Source organism: Tasmannia lanceolata, unplaced genomic scaffold (genome assembly GCF_043159265.1).
Source record: "Tasmannia lanceolata isolate RefF3 unplaced genomic scaffold, GAP_Taslan_0.1 ptg000020l, whole genome shotgun sequence".
Taxonomy (NCBI): domain Eukaryota; kingdom Viridiplantae; phylum Streptophyta; class Magnoliopsida; order Canellales; family Winteraceae; genus Tasmannia; species Tasmannia lanceolata.
Window position 1 is genome coordinate 17618263 of NW_027518697.1, and position 22707 is coordinate 17640969.

The following is a 22707-nucleotide window of genomic DNA, read 5'->3' on the forward strand; positions in this document are numbered from 1 at the left end:
CTGGCGGAAGTTGAATACATACAGATAAATCATCCATGATTCATCATTCTATACCCTACATTTTCCGTAAACCCCAGCCAAAAATTGATTGCATAGGGTGCGTCTTATAAGGGGTATGTCGTCGGCCGTGAAGGAAAAGTCACAGTCGTTCAGTAGGCACTCCATGTACTTCATCACAAATACCCCACAATCAAATCTGCACGCATAGATGTGGTACGCATGATTAATTTTCAGTAGGGGAGATCATATCATAGAGAGAATTGTTTTAAATACACTCACTGGTTGCTCTGCAATGGTTGGTTTGTTGCAATCATAATTGGCCACTCTGCGGGATTTTTTCCACGGTTTGTTAAGTATATTTTTAAAAACTTCACCTGTGCCGACATTGATTATATATAATGTTAGTACGGTTTTTCCAACTAAAATGGTAACCAATACATGATTAATGATAGGGAACACTTACAGCACTCTCCACAGGTTGGGTGCCTTCTAAGCCCAACGAGTCGAACTTTACGAATGCATTGCATTCCATATCTACCATAAGAAGAACCCAATGTACTCCGTCGCCTATCGGAAGAAGTATTCGTTTGATGTCATTAATGGGAACGCGGTCTAAGCCCCTGAGGTATGGTGCTAGAGAGGGCATGGTTGGGGGGTTTGCTTGATTTAGCTTTGCCTGCATTTACAAGGTAGTCATTATAATAACCATGGAATGGATAATTATATAACTGGTTAGAAGGCAATTAATGGTGGCTTTCACCTACCGCTAGGCGGCACCGAAGGGTAATACACCGACCCTTACCCTGTGCTCCGCTTTCATCCATTCGATTAAGGTGCTCACCATAAACATCAATGACCTACACAGAAAATCGATCGGCATAAGTCAAGGACCAACCTCTACATTGTAAGGGAAGGTGTTGAATAATGCTCACCGAATCTATAACAAGCCCGTCTAATTTATAGAGGGTCATAAGATGGCTCTTGGTTAGAAAATCATTTTCCCCATCTACTATTGTTTCCCTATAAAAGACAAGAAGGCATCTCAATCGATATAAATACATTACCAATATCTCATTCAACGATTAACCGCAGTAAAATAGAGAAAGACAATGGATTTTTAGTTCATCCTTACCCTTCTCCTAGTGTGAAAAAGGCGTCCAACTTCTCGTCCATCAATAAGATAAAGGACTACAAAAAATCAAAGGTTTGGCTTATCTAGGCAGGAGCCTAAAAATCTTGCTGGACAAAGGGGCTAGGATCAGATGATCAAGGAGGGGTCAATGGAAATGGGTTGGATATGTGGTCGACAATCAGATCAACAGACCCCATCATATCAACATGGTACATGGGCCCCAAATACTGTATTATCATTTTTAAAAGGATTAATGTCAGCCAAAATGGTACTGGCTATCAAGCATCCGCATAATTGATATGACTCAATGTACAAGAAAAAAATTCTACAGATCTATCATATAACATTGTTAGCATCAGGAGATTAGCCTTGTGAGCAGAAAAAGTTCTTACGTAACCTCACACGCGTTGCCTTAAATTAGTTTCCTGTGAACTGAACTTTGGGAAGTGTCACAGAAGTTTCAAAACAATTTCCGTGGCAGCATAACTAAAAAGATGAAGAAGATGTAGATATTACAGCTACAAAACTGACTGGTTTGAAGTACGCCAAATTTAAAAATGCACTTTCTAATAAAGCAGCAAAATATCTTATCTGGAAGTGCTATGAAAACAGAAGATGGGACTTTAGAAATGTACAAACAAACACAAAAGACTACACTTACTGACCTGCTAGGATAGTGAGTAATTCATAAATAGTGAAGCAATGGCTCCGGAGTATATGCCCATATCAAGTAAATAGCTGAAACAGATAATGGAGGCAAACCAGTTCTTTCAAAAGAACTGGAACCACAAGAAATAGTGAAATACAAACTTGCAAGTAGGTTTCCATTAAAATGCTCTCACAAATGAAAAGAAGAGGTTAAAACTCCATAATTGGGCTATATAGGATACAAGTATGCTTCACACCTTCCATTTCAACAAAAAAAAAAAAAAAAAAAGGTATGCTTTACACCTTACCCTAATTTGTATATGCATTCCTCAGTAAAACAAAAACAATCACAAGCACTGAGATTTTTTTTTTAATGGTAATCTCAAGCACTAAGAATTAAACAAAGAAAACAGATATGCTAGACACATAATATGAGATCAATTTCTCACAATTTGTCTCTCATGTACTGTAAGAAACAGTAATCAAAAAAGAGAGAAATAATGCACTTCACTAATGAATGATGATGCAGATCATAGTTTCAAATCAAAACTATGCGGTGCCATCATTGACTCGCCCGAGTCTACTCTCATTTACCTTGGCCACGTTTTTCCCTACAAGGTCAAGCAAAACTCCTTTGACTTTCCAGAGTTATGACCGTGTCAACCGAGTACTCGATCGCGCCACACCGTGCCATGTCAACTTGGATTTGCCTTGGCCGTGTTTCTACCTGCATCCGCATTTTGAAATACTAATGCAGGTATTCGATAAAACTCGATATAACGGACAACAAGACCACATAAAATGCAAACCATCCAGCTTATTCATGTCGTTTCCATATTAAAGGTTAAGAGAATTCAAATGTGGGGATGGTTAGGATTGAGAAAGGGTTTATTTTCACAACCCAGGTTTGTTAGGTCAATGTTAGTGGAAGATTGGTCAAGGATAGGGTGCATACACACACTGCCATATATTTGGCATTTCATGGATTGAGGTGTTTTTTTTTTTCATTTTGGAAAGCTGATGTAACTCACAATTATGATCCCTAATTTTTTTTATGTAGTGACTAGTGAGTGTGGTAAGTAAGTTCACACATGCCTATAGGCTCTACATCTAGAGATTGTTAGTTGAATTCTAAGGTACTTCTCTTAGAAAAAGGTTATTATCTTTCTTTCTTTTTTTGAAAAATGACAATAAAAATTTATATATGTATGTGTAAGAGTTACAACGGGGACCAGGGGTCCCATCTTACATTAACAAAATCTGTTCAAGGGGACACTTCTGAATCATAAAGAGAGAGACCTTCAGAAATACATGCCATTACATCAAAAAATAATAGTACTACCTAGCCCTCTTTGTCAGATCTACTAGAGAGGTCTACTAGTAAAACTATCACTTTTCTATCGAACTAATAGACTGCTTTTCCTTAACTTCATAGGCCTCTGATGAGAATAATTCGGAGCTATCAAAGCAACTGGACTCCCCGTCAATACTGATAAGCTTGATGAAAATCTACCTTGCTTCATACACTCCTGTTCTTTAGAATATTTTATCAGTCGGTCAATTTAACTAGATGATAATCCATAGAAAAATGCCTCGTAAAGCGAACGACCAAAAGTCACCCAAGCCTAGCGAGGACCTCCATCGTTTAATTTGCTAAATTTGTCATTCAAAAGGGGTTTTAATGGCCCCAAAAGCAGAATAACCATCATCCAGGCAACCTTGCTCCCAATGAAACCTGGTCCCTTTCGTCGAAATGAAAACGGGTCCCTTCCGTCGAAAGTACCTTCCTCTTCAAAAAAAATCATGTCCTTACCCACGACCTCTTGAAACTTACAAGGAACGCTACGAAGACAACTGGATAATTCACCTACTAAATTGGACTTGTACTCAAAAAACCTCTTAATGCTTCTTAAAACACTCTATCTGTCTCCCCTTCCTTCTTCTTTATGATCTCCTTTTCCTTCTTCTCTCTCAGGCCCCTTTCAACCTTGTATTCAAACATTGCTTTAGTTGCTTCGTAGTTTTCCTCATATCCTATTCCGAATACATCTCCAATTGATAGCTTACCTTCAAAGGTCTCCGATGGACTTTCTCGGTCCTCCGTCGACGGTAAATCATTTTCCACCAGTATTCTTACACCTTTGACGTTCTCTTCCACACATAAACGATCTCTAACTAATTGGCTGACCTCCTGGTTTAACGAATCACGAGACACCGGATCTTCCTGCGAACCTTCCTTAATCTTTTCCAATCTCCTAATCTCCGCTATTTTTCCTTCCTCCCAATGAGCCCGACGAAGGAGCCTCTCCTTTTCCAAAGCCTCCAAGAATCGGGGGGAGTTGGATAGAGGGGCAGAGGCTTCTTGAAACAATTTCTTACCCATTGGGCTGTTGGGGGATTCCATAGCACCATTAACTTCTGAAGTGGACTGTTTCCACTGCTCTTTAGAGAATTCAGAATGACTTCTCTTGGAGTTGGGGATTCCTTTCTGCTAGTTTCTCATTGTATTCCAGTTCTTTCAGTAATTCTAGATCATTTACTTCAAACGTAATATCTTGGGTACCCTTCCTCTTCCTACCCATGGAATTTTCGTCTTCCGACGTACCGGAGGTAGACGAGTTCTCGACCTCTTGTAGGTAGTATCTTTGCATATGAGCCTCCATAAATCCTGGGCAGGCTCTCCTACTAATATGATCGAATTCACGATATTATACCTTCGTCCAAACAAATTCAATCACAAAAAATGCAAACAAATTGAGTCCTACCCTTCTCTCATAAGAGAGTTTCCTTTTGAAACAATACCACATTTTTTTGGTTTTGCTAATTGAAACACTGTAAAAGGATTGATCTAGAGAGAGTTTAAGCAGACCTGTGGTGATGACAGTCGTAATGGAACCGACAAAACCATAAACTTCAGAAGATTTTGGACCCTGCTCCTCTGATGATACAGCATATCCAGAAACCTTTTCATCTGAATCCAAATCCAAGAGGGAGACAGTCGTCCTCTCTTTTGTTAAACTCAGCATTCTTCTGGGACTGTTAACTGATGAATCTGCCATTCTTCCACTCATTTCTATTCTCAAACAAGAAAAAACTGAATTAGCATGTTTTTTTAATGACAATGAAGTTCAGGACACCAAAACCAATCTCAACCACTTTGAATTCAAAACACACTTGGATGGAAAAAAAGATACACTATAAATCTTCAACAAAAATCACGTTAAATGGGTGACAGGGAGTGGGAAACAGCAAGAGTTTGGGAAAAAAAATGGAAGGAAAATGAACAAGGGGAAAGAATAATTACCTGCTTGCCTCCACAATCTTCAGATTGGAATCTTAGAACAGTTTTTTGTTGCTGTTCATAAGAAAACCCTAGGGTTTCCTTTGCGTCTAAAATTTAGAAGTGGAAATTATATGAAGAGACGCTTGTGTCAAGATTAGCCCAAATAGAACTATTATTGGCAGGGACATGTTTGTCAATTTAATAAATGATATGGGTACCTTTGTCCTAAAAGATGCCACCATGGAGAAAATGACAGAATTGAGAGGCTTTTAGGAACATCCTACACACAAACGCGTCTTCCTTACCAGCTCTTAAGTAAAAAGTAGGGTGCAACTCGGGTCGGGTTTTCCAAAACCCTACCCTACCCGAGAATTATCTCGGGTAAGGGCGAGTCTAATTTTTTATTCGAAAACTCGAGATTTGCTAAACCCGACCCTACCCAAGATATTTTCTCGGCCGGGTCTGGTTTTCATTTTTTAGCGTAAGATAGTGATTAATTTTAAAGATTATAGGAAAAAAAACAAATCTTCACACCAAAAATTTCTAAATTTAGGTCATCAAGTGTATAACTTTCAGGACACTATATTTTCACATAACCGACATGATCACCTCAATCAAAACAATTCTATCAATATATTGGAAAATAATTTTCAATGTTATTTCGAGAGATATTTAAGAAAGTCACAGTGCACCCATATGGGTCGGATCGGGTTTTGGGTTTTGGGTTTTTTTTCTTTAAACCCAGCTCTAAGATTAAGACGGTTTTCCAATTTAAAACCCGACCTGACCCTACCCGAGACCCATGATTTCTAAACCCAACCATGTTATTTTCGGGTCAGATCGATGCGGGTCGGGTAAAACCGGACCCAAGTTGCAACCCTAGTACTAAAAACCCTTCCGTTAGTGTTCTATTTAGTCAATTCCATTCCATGAAGCATGTCTGTAATAGAATAGATTGATGTTGCCCCGTCTTTCCCAATCTCTCATCATCTGTACAAGAACTAAATCAAAAAACCCTAATTTCCTGTTCTCTTCCATATAAAAAATCCCTAATTTCTTGTTCTCCCTCAGTTAAAAAAACCCCAGTTTCTTCTTACTTTGCTATTTATTCAATTCCCATTCATGAAGCATATTTGCAATAGAATAGATAGATGTTGCCCCATCTCTCCCAAGCACTCATCAGAAGAACTAGACCAAGAAACCCTAATTTCTTGCTCTCCCTCAGACCAAAAAACCCTAATTTCTTGTTCTCTCTCAGACCCTTTTCTGCCAACTCTTCCTGGCTCTCTTCTCCCGGAAACCCCCTTCTCAGATGGCCACAAAACCCCACAAAACCCCCATCACCACCCCCTCCAAAAAACCCACCACCCAAAACCAGCAAACACCACTTAGCACTAGTACAAAAAGAAGACCTTCAAAACCACCAAATTAAACAAGACTTTAACACACTCTGCAATCTCTTAAAAGACCCATCTCTTTCAGACAATTCTTCCCTCCAATCTGCCCTTAATCTCACCAAAATCCTCCCCAACCCACACCTTATAGAAACCCTAATCCACAATTTCGACTCCTCTCCAAAACCCTCATTGCTCACTTTGATCCTTTGGGCACACTCTCACCCAACTTTCCACCCCACCCCTCTCCCTCTCTTCAATTCTATCATCCATCTCTTCTCCAAATCCAAACAATTCCACTCTGCCTGGTCTCTCCTAATCGACCGCCTTAACGACCCCCGTGAAATCCCGCCTCTCGTCTCCCTCGATACCTTTGCAATCCTCATCAGACGCTACGCCAGGGCGGGGAATCCCCAGTCCGCGATTCGCACTTTTGAATTCATCGAGAATTTAGTATCAATTGAAAAAAACCCATCTCGTTCGGATTGCGATTCGGGCTCGAATTCGGATCCGTTTAATGTTCTTATAGATGCCCTTTGCAAAGAAGGGCATGTAAATTCGGCCTCGTGGTATCTCCAATTGAGGAGTGAATCCAAACCTGATTGGATTCCCTCCGTTCAGGCCTACAATATCCTCCTCAATGGATGGTTTCGTTCGAGAAAGCTCCGCAAGGCGGAGCGGCTTTGGGAGGAGATGCGGAGAGATCATGTTACTCCGACCGTTGTAAGTTATGGTACCGCCATTGAAGGGTACTGTAGGATGAGAAGAGTAGAGAAGGCGATTGAGTTGTTAGAGGAGATGAAGAGGGTTGGGATAGAACTAAATGTGATTGTGTATAATCCAATCATAGATGCATTGGCCGAGGCCGGGCAATTTAAGGAGGCATTGGGGATGCTCGAGAGAATGTCGGTTTACGGGCTTTCGCCTACAATCTCTACATATAATTCTCTTGTGAAGGGTTTCTGTAAGGCGGGAGATCTCGTCGGGGCGAGCAAGATCCTTAAGATGATGATTGGGAGGGGCTGTCTTCCAACTGCCACAACATATAACTATTTCTTTAGATTCTTCGCCAAATTTGGAAAGATTGAAGAGGGGATGAATCTGTACGCGAAGATGATCGAATCCGGGTATGAGCCGGATCGACTCACTTACCACTTGCTGATAAAGATGTTATGTGAATGTGAGAGATTGGATTTGGCGGTGCAAGTTGTCAAGGAAATGAATGCTAAGGGATGTGATTCGGACCTCGCCACAAGTACAATGCTGGTTCATTTGCTTTGTAGAATGCGCAGATTGGAAGATGCTTGTTTCGAATTCGAAGGCATGATCAATAGGGGGGTAGTTCCACAGTACCTCACTTATAAGAGATTGTTGGAGGAACTGAGGAAATCTGGGATGCTTGAAATGGCTCGAAAGTTATCTTGTTTGATGGATGCAATTCCTCATTCCACGAAGTTGCCAAATACTTTTAGTGACAGGCCGCCGGAGTTGAGATCCTCCATAATGCGGAAAGCCGAAGTAATGTCTGACATTCTTAAGACTTGTAGAAATCCAAGGGAGCTCATTAAACAAAGGGGTTCCTCGGGGAATGCAGTAGCAAGTGCAAATCGTTTGATTGAGGATATTCAAAGAAGAGCTCATGCGACATGAATCGTCTGTGTCTCTGTGGATTCTTTTTGAAGAAAAACATTATTGCACTTAATGCTGAAATAAGAGGCTTGAGAGTGCTAAAACTTCCTTTACTCTCCTGTTCCTCATATGAGATTGGACATTTGTGCCAAGGGAACTTGCTCTGCCAAGTGATATTTTCTGGGTCCTTGTCACTTAGCAGTGAAAAAACTCCATGTAGTTTCTTCTTTTCTTGTATCACATTGGACTTTTAAGCTGAGGAAACTTACTCTAGTTGATACTTTGTGGGTCTTTGTCACTTAGCAGCGAACAACTCCGCCAGGAAGACATGAGAACATTGGTATAACATGATTGAACCTATGCTTTGTTGTTCTCCAAAAATGGCCATCGCAAAGGTGAAGAAGTCCCTTCACTTTTTGTCTTTTATATGCTTCATTAGAATTGTGCCAGTCCATCAAAAATTAGTGCTGAGGCTGTTGGAATTGGAATGTTCATATTTATACATTACTTGACAGCTTATTCTTCCTGAGCTCTTTTAGGTAGGACTGTATTTTAAACCCTTCAGTTCCTTCTTGTACTTCTGCCCAAGAATTGTTTTTTCTTCTTTATCAATTGAGTTTCGAGGAGCTAGTTTAAATTCAAAAAAAAAAAAAACTTGTTTGCTGAACTAGTACAATTTATGAACTATTCAGTTCTATGCCTGCCTTCTTGTGTGCTTGTGGTTAATCTTTTGATTGTTTTTACTGTGTAATGGATCTAAATGCATGTTATCAGGAAGAATTTTCATTCTATATATGTTTTTTTATCATCTTGTCTGAGAAAGTTGTTTCCAATATTCTGATAATAGAAGCCAACCGAGTTTTAAATTTTAGAAGTAACTAAGAATAAGAAAATAAGACCAAATCAACCACATTTTTGCATTCTAAGAAGTGTTTTATGTGCGGCTGTGGGCCAAAACACGACTCAATCAAATTCTAGTTGACTTGGCGTGGTGTGATAGAGTACAAAGCTGATTCGGCTGAGTTCTCAGTTGAAGCAGTCATAACCCGGAAGAGGCAAAGGAGTTGGGATTGATTTTGTAGGGCAAAATATGGACTCAGACAAGAACACGACCAAGGGGTAAAAGGGAGTCGACTTAGGCAAGTCAAAGATGAAGCAGGGGAGTCTTGGAACTACGATTCTAAGCCTGCAACTCTTCAATTTATATAACATATTTTGAATTTCTATGTAGTTAACTTTATAGAACACCCTGACCAATTAGGTACTCGAAATAATTCAGCATTTCTTCAATTTATGAAAATATTTTGCATTTCTATGTACTGAACTTTATAGAGCACCGTGACCAATTAGGTATTGGAAATAAGAGAAATAATATAGTGTCCAAGAGGTCTGCCCTTGATATTTGATCCAACAGCAGCCTCTTAACAATTGTGCTGCTTTCGAATCAAATATCAAGGGCAGCACCTCCATCCATAAGATATTTTGGATATCTTCTGTTCAAGGATCTCATTTCAAACAAAAAAGACAGATTGAATATTAGAACCATTCACAATCTTGCATTTTAATTCTTGTGCCTTCCCTTTCCTGGGTCAAATTATATAATTCATAAAAATTCTTTGTTAAATAGGCTGCATGTTGTGCAAACGTCCTGTATTCTGGCATTATCCACCGTCCGAGGGACTAATGTGTGTGACACACATGTGAGTCAAGCTGGCATTGATATATAAGCTACATATTATGTGTTTTCTTTGTCGGGAAAGGAGAGTTTTGTAACCCTAAAACTGAAATAATGAAACTCTTCTCCCGTGGCATAGGCACACTGCAGAACCACGCAAATCTTGTCTTGTTGTGTAAGATTGTGTTTCTGGCTTCTTCTTCTTGCTTACTTATACTTATTTGAGAAGGTATTTCTCGATTTTCTACATTGCAAGTTGAATTGCTAATCCCATTCCATGAGATTTGAATTGAATCGTAGAATCTGAATTGAAAATTTCAAATGCCAAACAAATTGATTCTAACACCACTGATCCTTTCTTTTATGAACGTCACATATTCTTTGAAACTTTCTTGAGTGACAACTTGGATAGCATGAGGAGAGATCACCTTCTGGTATAGGACAGTATATCCTGACTTTGGGTGGCTCCATGAAAATATGAATGCTGTGGGGTTTACTTCTTGACCCTCTAATATCAATGTTTAGTGCTAATGGCTAAATCCCTGCAATATAACTCCTTACAAGTTTTTTTTTTTTTCAAGAAATGTTGCATTTCTGATCTTCCATGATCAAGGGTTTAGGATCGACCTGATCATGAGCGCCCACTTCTTCAACAATTTAAACAGTTAATCGGTTCCCACTTCTTCAACAATTTAAACAGTTAATCGGTTACACCTTGCTGTGGATGGATCATACATCAAAATTCACTCCCATGTGATGATTTGTGGCTGTTAAATGAACTATGCCAAAACAAAGAAGCAACGGTTTGGGTTTGCAGCCACAAATTGAAGGGCTAAAATTATCTGGAGAGTAAATTTCGATACATGACAAATCCATAGTAAGACTCCTACTTTTACATGTACATAGAACTATGCGCAGAGACAGAAAGGAGGTTTGCCTAGAAGCAGCCACCCTTGAAAGAGTGCATAATAGTTCACTGAGATAGGGATGGACCACGTATCAAATATTAAACTGATAAGAACATATAATACTGGGGTGCAACTCGGGCGAGCTCAACCCGAACCTGGCAGGTTCAACCTGGAAAAAACTCGGGTTGGGTTGAGTTCAAGTTCGGTTCGGGTTCGGGTTGGGTTTTCTCAACCCAAGTTGAGTTCGGGTCGGGTTCGGGTTGATGGCTTGGCCAACCCGGCCTGGGTTCAACCCGAAATTTTTAATAATTTTTTTAGTTTTTAAGCTTAAAATTTCGGGTTGGGTCGGGTTCAGATTGGCAAAAAGGCTGCTCAGGACAGGTTGGCCTCAACCCAAACCCGACCCGCCCGAGTTGCACCCCTGGATATTACACTTGATCTTTGGCCAAAAGTGCTAAAGAGAACTTTGTAAAGCTCCCACGCTGTTCTAACCATGACTAAACAACACCTACAAAATAAAGGATTCCTCTCTGAAAAATGCTAAAAAGACAATGGTTGTTAGGACTTAGGCCTCCTTCCTAACAGTCCACTCTTTATGTTTGGCTTGTGCCTCAATGTGTCATTGGATCCATTGATCTGAACAGCCATTATCTCATTATGAACACCTTCATCGGATGATCTAAGGCTTTGATCTTTGTAGTTCTTTATCTTTTACATCGGGTGTCCGTTTGGCATGGGAGCAAGATCATGTAGGCTCTGTCATGATGTTCTACAAGATCAATGGTCCTGATTGCACATGTACATCCCTGTGCAGGACTCCAAAAGTAACATGTTACCATTGATTTTGTAGCTGACATTAAGCCAAGTCATTTCTTTCTTTACGGGTCGGGTGTGTATTTGGATCTCGGGAAAAGAAAATTATGGGAAAAAAAATTCCTAGACAAATTTTTATGGGGTTGGTTCTTAATTTTCTAGAATTTTAAATTCTACGACATGCATGAATAGTACCAAATTGGAGATAAAACCATGGTTTTAAATTTCGATTTCGGTGGAGACCGACACCGAAATCCATAAAAACCGAAACGGTCATTTATTTCTACCGAAATTTCGGAATTTCGGTTGAAATTTTGGTTTTTCCGAAATTTGACCCAAAAAATCTTTTTTTTTAATATTAATTTAATATTTCACCAAAATTTTGGTAATTTCGGCCGAAATTTAATAATGAATAAAATATTGTTTTCGGCTTTTGTACCAGATTTCGGTCGGAATTTCGAAATTTCAAGGCCAGAAACTGGTACTGAAACCGAAATTTTAAACCTTGGATAAAACAAATGTGCATGGAGCTCTGTTCTTCTCTTCCACTTGTACACGTCTTCACATGGTCCCATTAAATGGGAACTCCAATCATTCACATCACACTAACATGAGAAGAGAAACTGATGCGGACGAAAATCACCAAGAACAGTTCGGTTCGTTGGCATGGAACAACTTTCTTATTTTTTAATTTGTATTTTCATCATTTTATTTGTAGTATTTTTTAGGGCATAAAATCTTGTTCTTTTGGCCTCATTTTGGTATTTTCAGAAAGGTTTTTCGATAACCTATCTAAAGAACCCAAGATTAGGCAATTTGGACTTGATTTGACAAAGTTATAAGCGTTTTACAAATATGGTATAGGTATATTACGGGATAACTATTTTAGGTAAGTTTTAGTCAAGTTTAAAGTTTTATTTATGTTATTTTAGATGAACGGTTATGATTAGTTGCTTGGGTATTAAGTTAGCTTTTAGGATTTCTTTTATTATAAATATATGTTATGTAAGCATTGTAATGGACTTTGATTATTGAATGAAGTTTGTCTTTAGGCTTTTGAGTTCTTTTAAGAACTTTTAGTTGCTTGGATTAGCACCTGCATGAGTATTTTCTAGTTTCGCTCTGAGAAACTCGACTTCGACGGGATCGAAATACATCACATCCCCTTCAACGGTGATCGAAGTATTCTATTCCCTACAACGGTGTTTGAATGGCCCATTTTTCATTTGTTTTATCAATCTTGCATCCGCTGCTGCACCACGAAGAGCGTCCAAATTTTTAGACTACATCAGTTGGTATCAGAGCTGACTCATTCCTTGGGCTGAAGAAGAAATTTGGTAGCGACGTTTGCATGGATTCGCAATGGCAATAGAGTATCTTCAGTCATTTCAAATGAGAGTTTCTGAATGCCAAGATTGAGAGGTAACACTACACTTAAAATTGTTTTATTATTACTTAGAGGAAGAAATCATTGTGGAACCCGATCCGAGAGAGGCCGGGGGACGGGCCCCCACGCGAGTCTCAGGATCATCCACGTGAAGGAGAGCTCCACCAAGGAACTCTCGAAAGAGTGCCCCTCACAGCATGAGCGACGATGTCAAGTGAGATACCTCTCGATTCGGGGACCAGCCCAGATTCGAGACGCACCTTAAACAAAGAAAGAGTCGCCATCCAAGGAAGTAGGCCCTAGATCCCATGCTGTGCTCTGTCGCAACAGATAACCAGAGATATAAAAGGTCCGTGCCTGATGACGAATGGGGAAGGGGTTAGGCGCCCCCAATTCGCCCAAGTGCGAGCACCTGGTCTCTTATGCCATTTATTGTTAACTTTGAAGAGTTTTGGGTAAAAATCATGTGAAATGGGAACGAATATCTCCGAGATAACGTCTAGCTAATCATGCATATCTCGGAGATGAATAAGAAGCACATACAAAAAGAAATGAAAGATATGACACCTAAGAATAGCTAGGTTATGAGTGTCATGCCTAATAGGTGTCTATGTTCTGGTGGACAAACACATGCATGCTACAACTAAAAGTATAGGATCTGTACATGAAAGTAAGAAAACACAGCAAAACATACAACACAACACGACTCCACACGACAAACTCTAAACTCTAATGCGATAATTGACTCGGACCAGGATGGCCATCCATCCTAGCTGCACTACGTATCCCGGCCTCGGGAAGAATCAGAGCCAACGTAGTTCGGCGACCTATGCTAAACTACAATGCCTAACCCTCTAGGACCGCTATCCTAGACTCGATCAACTAGACCTGACTAGTTTTTAAAGCTTCTTGCGCCATTGCTTAAGTTCAAGTGAATGGTAATTTTTAGGACTCCCTATATGCCCTAAGTAATGCAGGTGGACCTACACCCTAAGTGTGACTAGGCTGTGTGTCCTAAGGAAAACCATGGGCTATCTAAGCGCGTTCTAGTCTAGCCATCGGCTCGACTAAGTGTCTAACCGACCACGACATGACAAATCCACAAGATCAGGACAGACTCCTAACTCTAAGACACCCCAAAAGCCTAGGACTGACTCCTAACTCTAGGGGAAGGTCTTTTGAAACCGATTTGCAAGGTCATTTTGAAGAATTTTTGTAGTTTTGGAAGGTTTTGAAGTTGTGAAAGATATTTGCCAAAAAAATGGTGACTGAACTCAGGATGCCAGCAGCACGCCTGAGCTGCCTACGTACCCCTCAGCTAGGGATCAAGCCATCCGTAGTTCGGACCAGATTTCCTAACTACACTCTAAGGACTCGAGATTTTTGAGATTTTTGATTTTTCAGATGTTTTTGAATTTTCGAGTGTTTTTGAAAGGTTTTTGGTGTTTTTTGGAATTTTTGACATAAGAGGAACAAAATCCTATCATCATAAGGGGAGGACAGACTCCTGAATATCCCGCAAAGGTTGGACAGCATCCTATGCTTTGCGGGGGAAATGAACAGAATAACAACTCTGCAAGGGTTGGACAGCATCCTATACCTTGCAGGAGCGGATAAAATCACGTGACTTGATGAGAGGATGGACAAAATCCTAACCCCTACGATGATAGGACAGACTCCTGAAAGACCGAAGGACTGGCTCCTATGCCGATGACCGACTCTGAAAGATGGAAGGACGGAATCCTAAATTTTATGAAGGGATAGGACAGAATCCTAAACTCTACAGGGGTAGGACAGACTCCTAAACTCTCTAGGACTGACTCTAAAGAGGAAGAAATCCCTTAACCTGCGAAAACTCTAAGGCAGGAAGGGAAGGGGTTGGCTCAAGAAGCGTTCCGTCATAGCCTGGACCCGCCGAGGTGACCTCTGAAATCGATGGACAACCTCTTGAAAATCTATAAGAACCCTAAGATTTAAGGAAAAATCCTAAAACTAAGAGGACCCTCGAAAGGGAAGGAAAGAGGAAGATTAGTGTGGGCTCCGAGTAGCCTCATCATAGCCTACGAGCTCGAAACTCAGAATGAGATTTAACCACAAGGCCGGACTCTTCTCTTTGTCCACAATTGAGGTTTAATGAATGAGTCAAGGAACAAAATTCATTCCTGATCACAAGGATTGAAGTTCCATAATAACCAAAGGCGAGGTAAGCACACAGGAATCCGGATCAGTAAGGGTATTCCACGGACCAAATGGAGTTTAATGAGTATCGACACCGATGATAAGGGAAGTAAACTCACGCAAGGAGATAATGAATCAGGCTTCACAAAATTTGAAACAATAAAATTAAACAGCATTAAACCCATCACAATCACATTTACAAATTCCCAATATGACCCAATGGCATTGTTAGGATCCAATTACAGTTCACCAAAACAACCAAGCTAAACAAAACAAAAATCAACTTCGAACAATCACACATGCAATGCAATATTAGAAACACAAAAAGAATAAAAATAAATAAATAAATAAACATAAAAATAAAGATAAATGAATGGACGAGATATTTGAGTTACCTAAGCGAATAGCAGATGGCGGACAACGAAATGAGGAGATGGGGCCTCGGTGGATGAAACGGGGTTGATCGGAGAGTGTCCGGAAAGTGGGGCTCGAGTTCTCCTGCGGAAAATATTTTTTATATATATTTTTTTTATATTATTCTATATATATATATATCTATTCTATATATATATATATATATATATATATATATCTATATAAAAAATAAAATAAAAAAAACGAGCCTCTCTCTCTCTCTCTCTCTCTCTCTCTCTCTCTCTCTCTCTCTCTCTCTCTCTCTGTTTTCCTTTTTTTTTTGAAAATGGGAGGTAGCGGTGGTGGAAGGGAAGATCGGCCGGCCGGAGGTGGCACGGCGGTTGGTGGTGACGCGGTGAGGCTCAAACTCCCTTCCTCTTTCTCTCTCTCTTCTCTCCCTCTCTCTCTCTGTTAAATAAAATGATGGGAATAAAGAAAAGGAGGTGGGATGGGTTTTCGAAATGGGTAGAAATGGGGTGGGGGATTTGGGTTTAATGGGGTTTGGGAGATACCACGAGGTGGGGGAGAGGGTTTCGGTGGGTTTCGGTGGCTGGAGGAGGTGAAAGGGGGTCGGCGATGGAGTTGCAGGTGGTGGGGAACGGTGGCTGAGGGTGGTGGTTCGGGTATGGTAGAGGTGCGGCGAGGTGGGAAGAGGAGGGGGGTTTAATGGAGGTGGCGGCTTGGTGGTGGTGAGGATGGTGGCGGTGGTTGCCGAGAAAAGGGAGTTTTCGGTTAGAATGGGTTTTGATTTTCTTAGGTGTAGGAAAGAGGGTTTCGGTTTTGGGTTTGGGGGGAGGGGAGGTTGGAGAGGGAAGAGGATTTTCGAAGGGTTGGGGTGTTTGTTGGTGGTGTGGGCGGTGGCGGTTGTCGGGTTTTTTTCCGAAATGGGTTTGGGTTGATGGTTTTTGGAAAATGGGGTTTTGTGGTTGGGGATTGGTAGGGGTTGGCCGGCCGAAGGCGGGATTGGCCGGTTGCAGAGATGGATTTTTGGTGGGGTTTCGGTGGTGGTTGGGTGGCTGTGGAGGAGGTGGTGGGGTACGGTGGCTGAGGGTGGAGGTTTAATGGAGGTGGCGGCTCGGTGATGGAAGATAGAGAAGAGGGTAGCTCTATGGCCGGCTTTGATGGCGGCTGAAGTGGTGATGCCGGATTTTGGGAGTTGCAGAGATGGTGGAGCTTCGGTGGTTGGCCGGATTAAGGAGAGTGACGGTGGTGGTGGTCGGAGATGGGTTCTCCTCCCTCTCTCTCTCTTTCTCTGCTATCCCTCTTGCAGCTCAATGAAAATGGGTCCCCCCAAAAACCCTAATTTGTTGGGTTTTGTAGCAAAGGGAAGTAATAAATTTACCCCCCCTCCGATTCACTTGGGCAGCCCCCTTTCTATGCATTATCACTATTCTTCTATACTAGCAGGGGGTGGCTCGGGTAGAATATGGGTGATATGAAAAGGAAGATTCCCTTTTTCTTGCACAATCCTAGCCTTCTATTTGATCTAAGGGGCCTTAGGGGTTGCTTCCTACCAAAGCTACGCAGGGATTACAAAAATGCCCTTCTTAAGATAATGAATCCCATAGAAATCCTTTGGCTTTTATAATAAAAGGGGGGGGATATTTGCACACCCATGCCTGGACAATTCACCCCAACACATCCATCTTTGATTATTGCACACACTCCGCTTGTCTTATTTTCCATTTCTCGCCCGATTGCCCCGAAATTTTGCAGGGATAATCTTGGGAACACAAACGACCTCTCGGGGAATTTGTACCCACGAATGTGGGCCATATGCTGACGAAAATTTAAGCTTTCCTCTCATTCCGGGCCCACTCTCTCTGGGAATTACTCAACTCTGAAATCTCGACTCTACCTTAGGGGCTTTAGGGCCTGGTCAAAATGGGGTGTCTACAATCATAAATTAAGATTCACCGCCAATTTATGATGAATATTCGGAAGATGGATATTTTATTATTGCTAAAAGTTCAAATCAGGAGTCATTATCTTTTGATGGTGACAGAGTGATCGCCGAATTACTTGAAGCGATGATTGTCGTACCGCTTGAAATTATAGATGAAGAACCAAGAGAAATTGGATATGACAACATATCATGTAAGCTAATAGAGATTAAAAAGATGGGCGAACAGAAAAATATTATATCAATTTCTTCATCAAATTATATTGATCCTTTTTTATTTGATGTTGTGCCGAAACCTACAGTGAATATTTATGAATTCAAGCCGGTTTAATTTCAAGATAGATTATTTTTTCTCTTCGGGAATATGAAGCAAGATTTGATCTTCGACAGTTTCAATTGATGACTGTTCTTCAGCACTTTAAAACTCGATGACGAGTTTTTTTTAACCAAGGGAGTATGATGCGGACGGAAATCACCAAGAATAGTTCAATTCGTTGGCATGGAACAACTTTCTTATTTTTTAATTTGTATTTTCATCATTTTATTTGTAGTATATTTTTGGGGCATCAAATCTTGTTCTTTTGGCCTCATTTTGGTATTTTTAGAAAGGTTTTTCTATTACCTATCTAATGAACCCAAGATTAGGCGACAAAGTTATAGGCGTTTTACAAATATGGTATATGTATATTACGGGATTACTATTTTAGGTAAGTTTTCGTCAAGTTTAAAGTTTTATTTATGTTATTTTAGATGGACGGTTATGATTAGTTGCTTAGGTATTAAGTTAGCTTTTAGGGTTTCTTTTATTATAAATATATGTTATGTAAGCATTGTAATGGACTTTGATTATTGAATGAAATTTGCCTTCTTTTGAGAACTTTTGGTTCCTTGGATTAGCACCTGCAGGAGTATTTTCTAGTCTCGCTCTGAGAAACTCGACTTCGACGGGATCGAAGTAAATCACATCCCCTTCGATGGTGATCGAAGTATTCTATTCCCTACGACAGTGTTCGAAGGGCCACTTTTTCATTTATTTTATCAATCTTGCATCCGTTGCTGCACCACGAAGAGCATCCAAATTTTTGGACAGCATCAGAAACCATAAGCATCTTTCTACACTTGTAGTTTGCCAACCCTCACATCGGCTTTCTCTCGCAGTAGCAATGTCACTATTAGGATCTACTTTTTTTTTGTCAAAGTCAATTATTGTTGTTTTCATGGCAGAAAGTTCACCATTGAAATCAATTGATAAGAAATCACCCCACTGTCCAAATACGGGAATGGGATTCCATAATAACACATTTCTCTCGAGTTTTCAGTGTATTACCATTGAAGCTCAATTTCTAACGCAATCTATATTATACAAAAGAAAATATATATTATCATGCAACGACGATCAAAAGACGTTGGGAAAGTTGCCTTATTTCCCAAACACGGTGGTTGCTTGGGTGGGAAGGCAAAGGCAAAAATGGAGATTTCTATTTTTAGCTTTTGGGGAAAACTAAACTATAAAAAGAGAAGTGTTGTTCTCTTGGGTTGCGGCGAAGCAAGACGTCTTTGGTGTGTCGGCTGCCAAAGGAGAGAGAAGAAAAAGAGAGATAAAGGGAGAAGAGGTTTTTCATCTCGGGGTTTTCTCTTAGGTTCTTTTTCGGGTTTATCTCTCGCGTTATCTCTTGTGTACGGTCTTGGGTTTGAGAAGCAAGGAAAGGGTTGCGGGTTTGTGGGTTTGCGATTAATCCATTGTAATCCTTGTATATTATTTTTCTCATAGTAGAAGATCGTGTTTCTCGCCCGTGGAGTAGGCTTGGCCGAACCACGTAAAAAATCGGTGTTCATCTTGTGGCTTTTTTGTTTATTTTACTTTTCCGTTTAATTTGTGCACGATTGGATCGGATTGTCCTGTGGATTTTCTCAACAAGTGGTATCAGAGCTCAGGTGGAGCGATCGTCGAGGCCAGGTGGAGTGATCGTGGGTGTTGTGGTTGGATCGCGGTTAGAGCGATTTTTGGGAGTAGAAAGATTGTCCAAGAAATATTCTCGTTTGAGGTGGAGCGCTACACCGTGAAGAGAGGAGTAATCTGAGATGGCGGTAAAATCAAGTTCTACTCAGTTCAACATAGACATATTTGACGGAAATGACAAGTTCACCCTATGGCAAATGAGGGTGAAGGACATCCTAGTTCAACAGGGCTCGGCTAAGGCGTTGAAGGGAAAAGATGGCAAGCATGAGAGGATGACGGTACCTGCGTTTGGGATGATGGATCGAGATCCCTCTCCAAGGTTGACTAGGTGAGTCAACGGATTGGCAGCTACACATGTGCATTGGCCGTGTTGATCGAATCGGGAGGAGTCAGAACCAAGGTGATTCGAGGGTGTGTAGCTGGTACTTCGGAAGGCCAATGGTGGTTTGCTGCGATAGCGGACTGGTGGCGACATCAACTGAAAAATCTTCAGGTGGCTGGGAAATAAGCCAAGCTGGAGATTGTTAGGAAATTTGCCTTATTTCTCACCCATGGTGGTTGCTTTGGTTCTGTTTCGGGGTTTTTCATCTCGGGGTTTTCTCTTTGGTTCTGTTTCGGGTTTATCTCTCGCGTTATCTCTTGTGTACGGTCTTGGGTTTGAGAAGCAAGGAAAGGGTTGCGGGTTTGTGGGTTTGTGATTAATCCATTGTAATCCTTGTATATTGTTTTTCTCATAGTGGAAGATCGTGTTTCTCGCCCGTGGAGTAGGCTTGGCCGAACCAGGTAAAAAATCGGTGTTCATCTTGTGGCTTGTTTGTTTATTTTACTTTTCCATTTAATTTGTGCACGATTGGATCGGATTGCCCAGCGGATTTTCTCAACAAATGACTACAAACAAGAACAATGGCAAAAAAAAATCAAAAATAAAAATTAAATTAAATATTAAAAAAAAACAGAAAACACATGACATTGAATACAATCAAATGCCTCAACATTTTTAAAAAATTTAAAAGGAAAAAGAAATCCCGTGATTTGAAACAACTAAAAAGAAATAAGGAAAGGAAAAATGACAACCATGATTCTCTATTGGGACACGAAAAAATAGATCCCAAACAAAAATCAACATTTGAGGCAGCATCTAAATCCTCCATCTCATCCGACTAAAATGGAAAAGGAAAAGAAATTAATCAAAAGAACATAGGAGTCCATATTTGAAACATGGATAGTAGACGTTGCTTTGTTCGCCACAAAAACTAGAAAGCTGAGAAGCGAAACCATGCTTTTATTGGGTGAGAAAGACGTACGGAAAATGGAGATCTTGAATTTTGGTTCAAAAGAGGAGTAGTTTTGAAGGGAAAAGGAAATGGAAGGAAAACAAAAAATCTAAGCATACAAGAAAAAGAAAAGAAACTATGAGCAAAGAAGAGGAAGACCAATCCTGTGCTGGAAGAGTGAGATCTTTGAGGGAGGAGGGTAGGGGTGTAAATGGATCTAGACGGTCTGATTTTTTTTGAAAAGGGCAACAGAATATATATATATATATATATATATATATATATATATATATATATATATAAACAGAACCGAGGTGGTCCTGAAGGAACAAAGATAATACAAAGATAGCAGTACAATAATTCAAGGAGGTAGATAGTCAAAGCACTCAAACGCGGCCCGAAAGACTCCTTTCTTGGCAAGGGTGTCTGCTTCCGCATTGGCTGATCTCCTGACATGGCGAAAAACTATTGAGGAGCCCTTAGCTCTGTCCTCTATTTCCTCTAAGAGAGGCAAAAATCGCCAAGGGGGAGAAGCGTTACCCGAAAGCCAGCGAATAACATTTAAGGAATCCCCTTCGATGATAATTTTGTCGTACTCTAGACGAGGCATCGAGAGAAGCCCGCTATGAACGGCTCGGACCTCTGCCTCGTTTGAGTCTGCCACTCCGATAGGCCCCGAGTAGGCCCAGAGGACTTCCCCTTTGTGGTTTCTACATAACCCCCCTACTCCTACCATTCCTGGATTGCCGATAGACGATCCGTCAAAGTTAAGTTTCAGGGACCCCGGAGGAGGAAGAATCCAGGAGGGGAGGATTTTCACTTTGGTAGCCGATTCCAAGCATATGATTGACCATCCTTCCCAGAGGTCGAAAGCTGAAACAAAACGAAACATAGGAAGGCTTCGAGCCCAGGATATGACCGCAGCTATCAACTGAATATAAATCCAATAGGGAGATCTAGCCTTCCCTTCAAAGATACGAGCATTCCTCTCTTTCCACAAGAACCACCATGAGGCCAGGAGACACATCTTCCACAGCGTTCTGCCTTTTCTTTTCCAAGGAGTCCAGGCCCAACTCTGAATGAATTCAGCCATAGAGTTGGAGGGGACCCAACTGATTCCAAAACGAGAAAAAATAAGACCCCAAATATGGCGAGCAACCTTACAGTGTATGAAAAGGTGGTCAATGGATTCCCCAGCGGATAAACATAGAGGACAGTGATCTACCAACCACATTCCTCGTTTCCTCAAAAAATCCATAGTTTGAATGCGGCCCCAGCTAACCGACCACCCAAAGAAAGCAACTCTCGGAGGGCAAGATTGTCTCCAAACCGAGGAGGACACATGCTCCACTAAAGAAGGGATCAGATGGTTATAAAAAGATTTGACTGAAAATATCCCCGAAGGATTCCAAATCCAAATCCGACGATCTACGCCCGAAGACTTGATGAAGCAAGAATCCAATAAGGAGAGGAGGGCGCTGTAAGAGTTTAACTCCCTAACAAAGAAGTCTCTGCGAAACTTAGGAGACCAAGCCACCTTCCCATGTTCCCTTGCAAAACATTCCAAATCCAAACTAGACGGTCTGATGAACTATCCAAATCCAAACTTATAGGAACAAGATCTAGACACATGAGTAGAATCCATGGACACATTTCAGATCCCTATCATAGGATCTGAAATTATTTACGATTGGATCTAGACAATTAACACAAACTCGTGGGTTACCATAATACCCTCCAATTTCTTTTTATTTTTTATTTTGTAACTATAAGCATTATTTCAGGAGTATTTTATTAAAAAAAAGGCCATATGCATTTTTTCAAATAATACCTATTTATAGTATTTCATTATTCATCTCTCAAGTCTTGAGTCACCCTTTTCTCTTCATTGTCTAACTATTAACAGTAAGTCTCTAATCCACTGTGCGGTCACCTCTCGCCACCTACCTTTGCTGTTGCTGCGTAATATAATTCAAACAAATGTAGAGAATGAGTGAATATATGCTATCATGAATACACTATTTGTTCATCATTTGGTCGTTAATGAATTGTATTGTTGTATGCTTTCATTAACTATACTATATTCTTATATGCAATTCATATTAGTTT

At 40.6% G+C, this 22707-nt stretch overlaps 2 protein-coding genes across 11 annotated transcripts in view; one reads left to right on the forward strand and one right to left on the reverse strand.

Moving 5' to 3' along the window:
* LOC143855157 (uncharacterized) overlaps positions 1 to 5217 on the reverse strand; it is a 30984-nt gene extending 25767 nt beyond the window's left edge. For 3 of the 10 annotated variants that reach the window (XM_077365368.1, XM_077365367.1, XM_077365365.1), the window contains exons 1-9: positions 5085 to 5217; positions 4650 to 4853; positions 2375 to 2507; positions 1133 to 1359; positions 933 to 1020; positions 765 to 857; positions 464 to 676; positions 280 to 374; positions 60 to 196 (exon numbers count right to left, since the gene is read on the reverse strand). In XM_077365368.1, coding sequence (XP_077221483.1) covers positions 60 to 196; positions 280 to 374; positions 464 to 676; positions 765 to 857; positions 933 to 1020; positions 1133 to 1173 — 667 coding nt within the window. In that variant the 5' untranslated portion in view covers positions 1174 to 1359; positions 2375 to 2507; positions 4650 to 4853; positions 5085 to 5217. Of the gene's footprint in view, positions 1 to 59; positions 197 to 279; positions 375 to 463; positions 677 to 764; positions 858 to 932; positions 1021 to 1132; positions 1360 to 1524; positions 1775 to 2374; positions 2508 to 4649; positions 4854 to 5084 lie in introns of those variants that run through there. The other 7 variants (XM_077365366.1, XM_077365374.1, XM_077365369.1 and 4 more) reach the window with 7 other exon arrangements.
* Positions 5218 to 5999: 782 nt separating this feature from the next.
* Positions 6000 to 8787, forward strand: LOC143855156 (Pentatricopeptide repeat (PPR) superfamily protein). The gene has a single exon (XM_077365364.1). It carries the CDS (start codon positions 6215 to 6217, stop codon positions 8105 to 8107), a length of 1893 nt encoding a protein of 630 aa, XP_077221479.1. The 5' UTR covers positions 6000 to 6214; the 3' UTR covers positions 8108 to 8787.
* Positions 8788 to 22707: the final 13920 nt, after the last annotated feature.

Excerpts from the sequence above, each read along its gene's own strand:
- LOC143855156 (XM_077365364.1), top strand. The coding sequence starts at position 6,215 with ATGTTGCCCCATCTCTCCCAAGCACTCATCAGAAGAACTAGACCAAGA.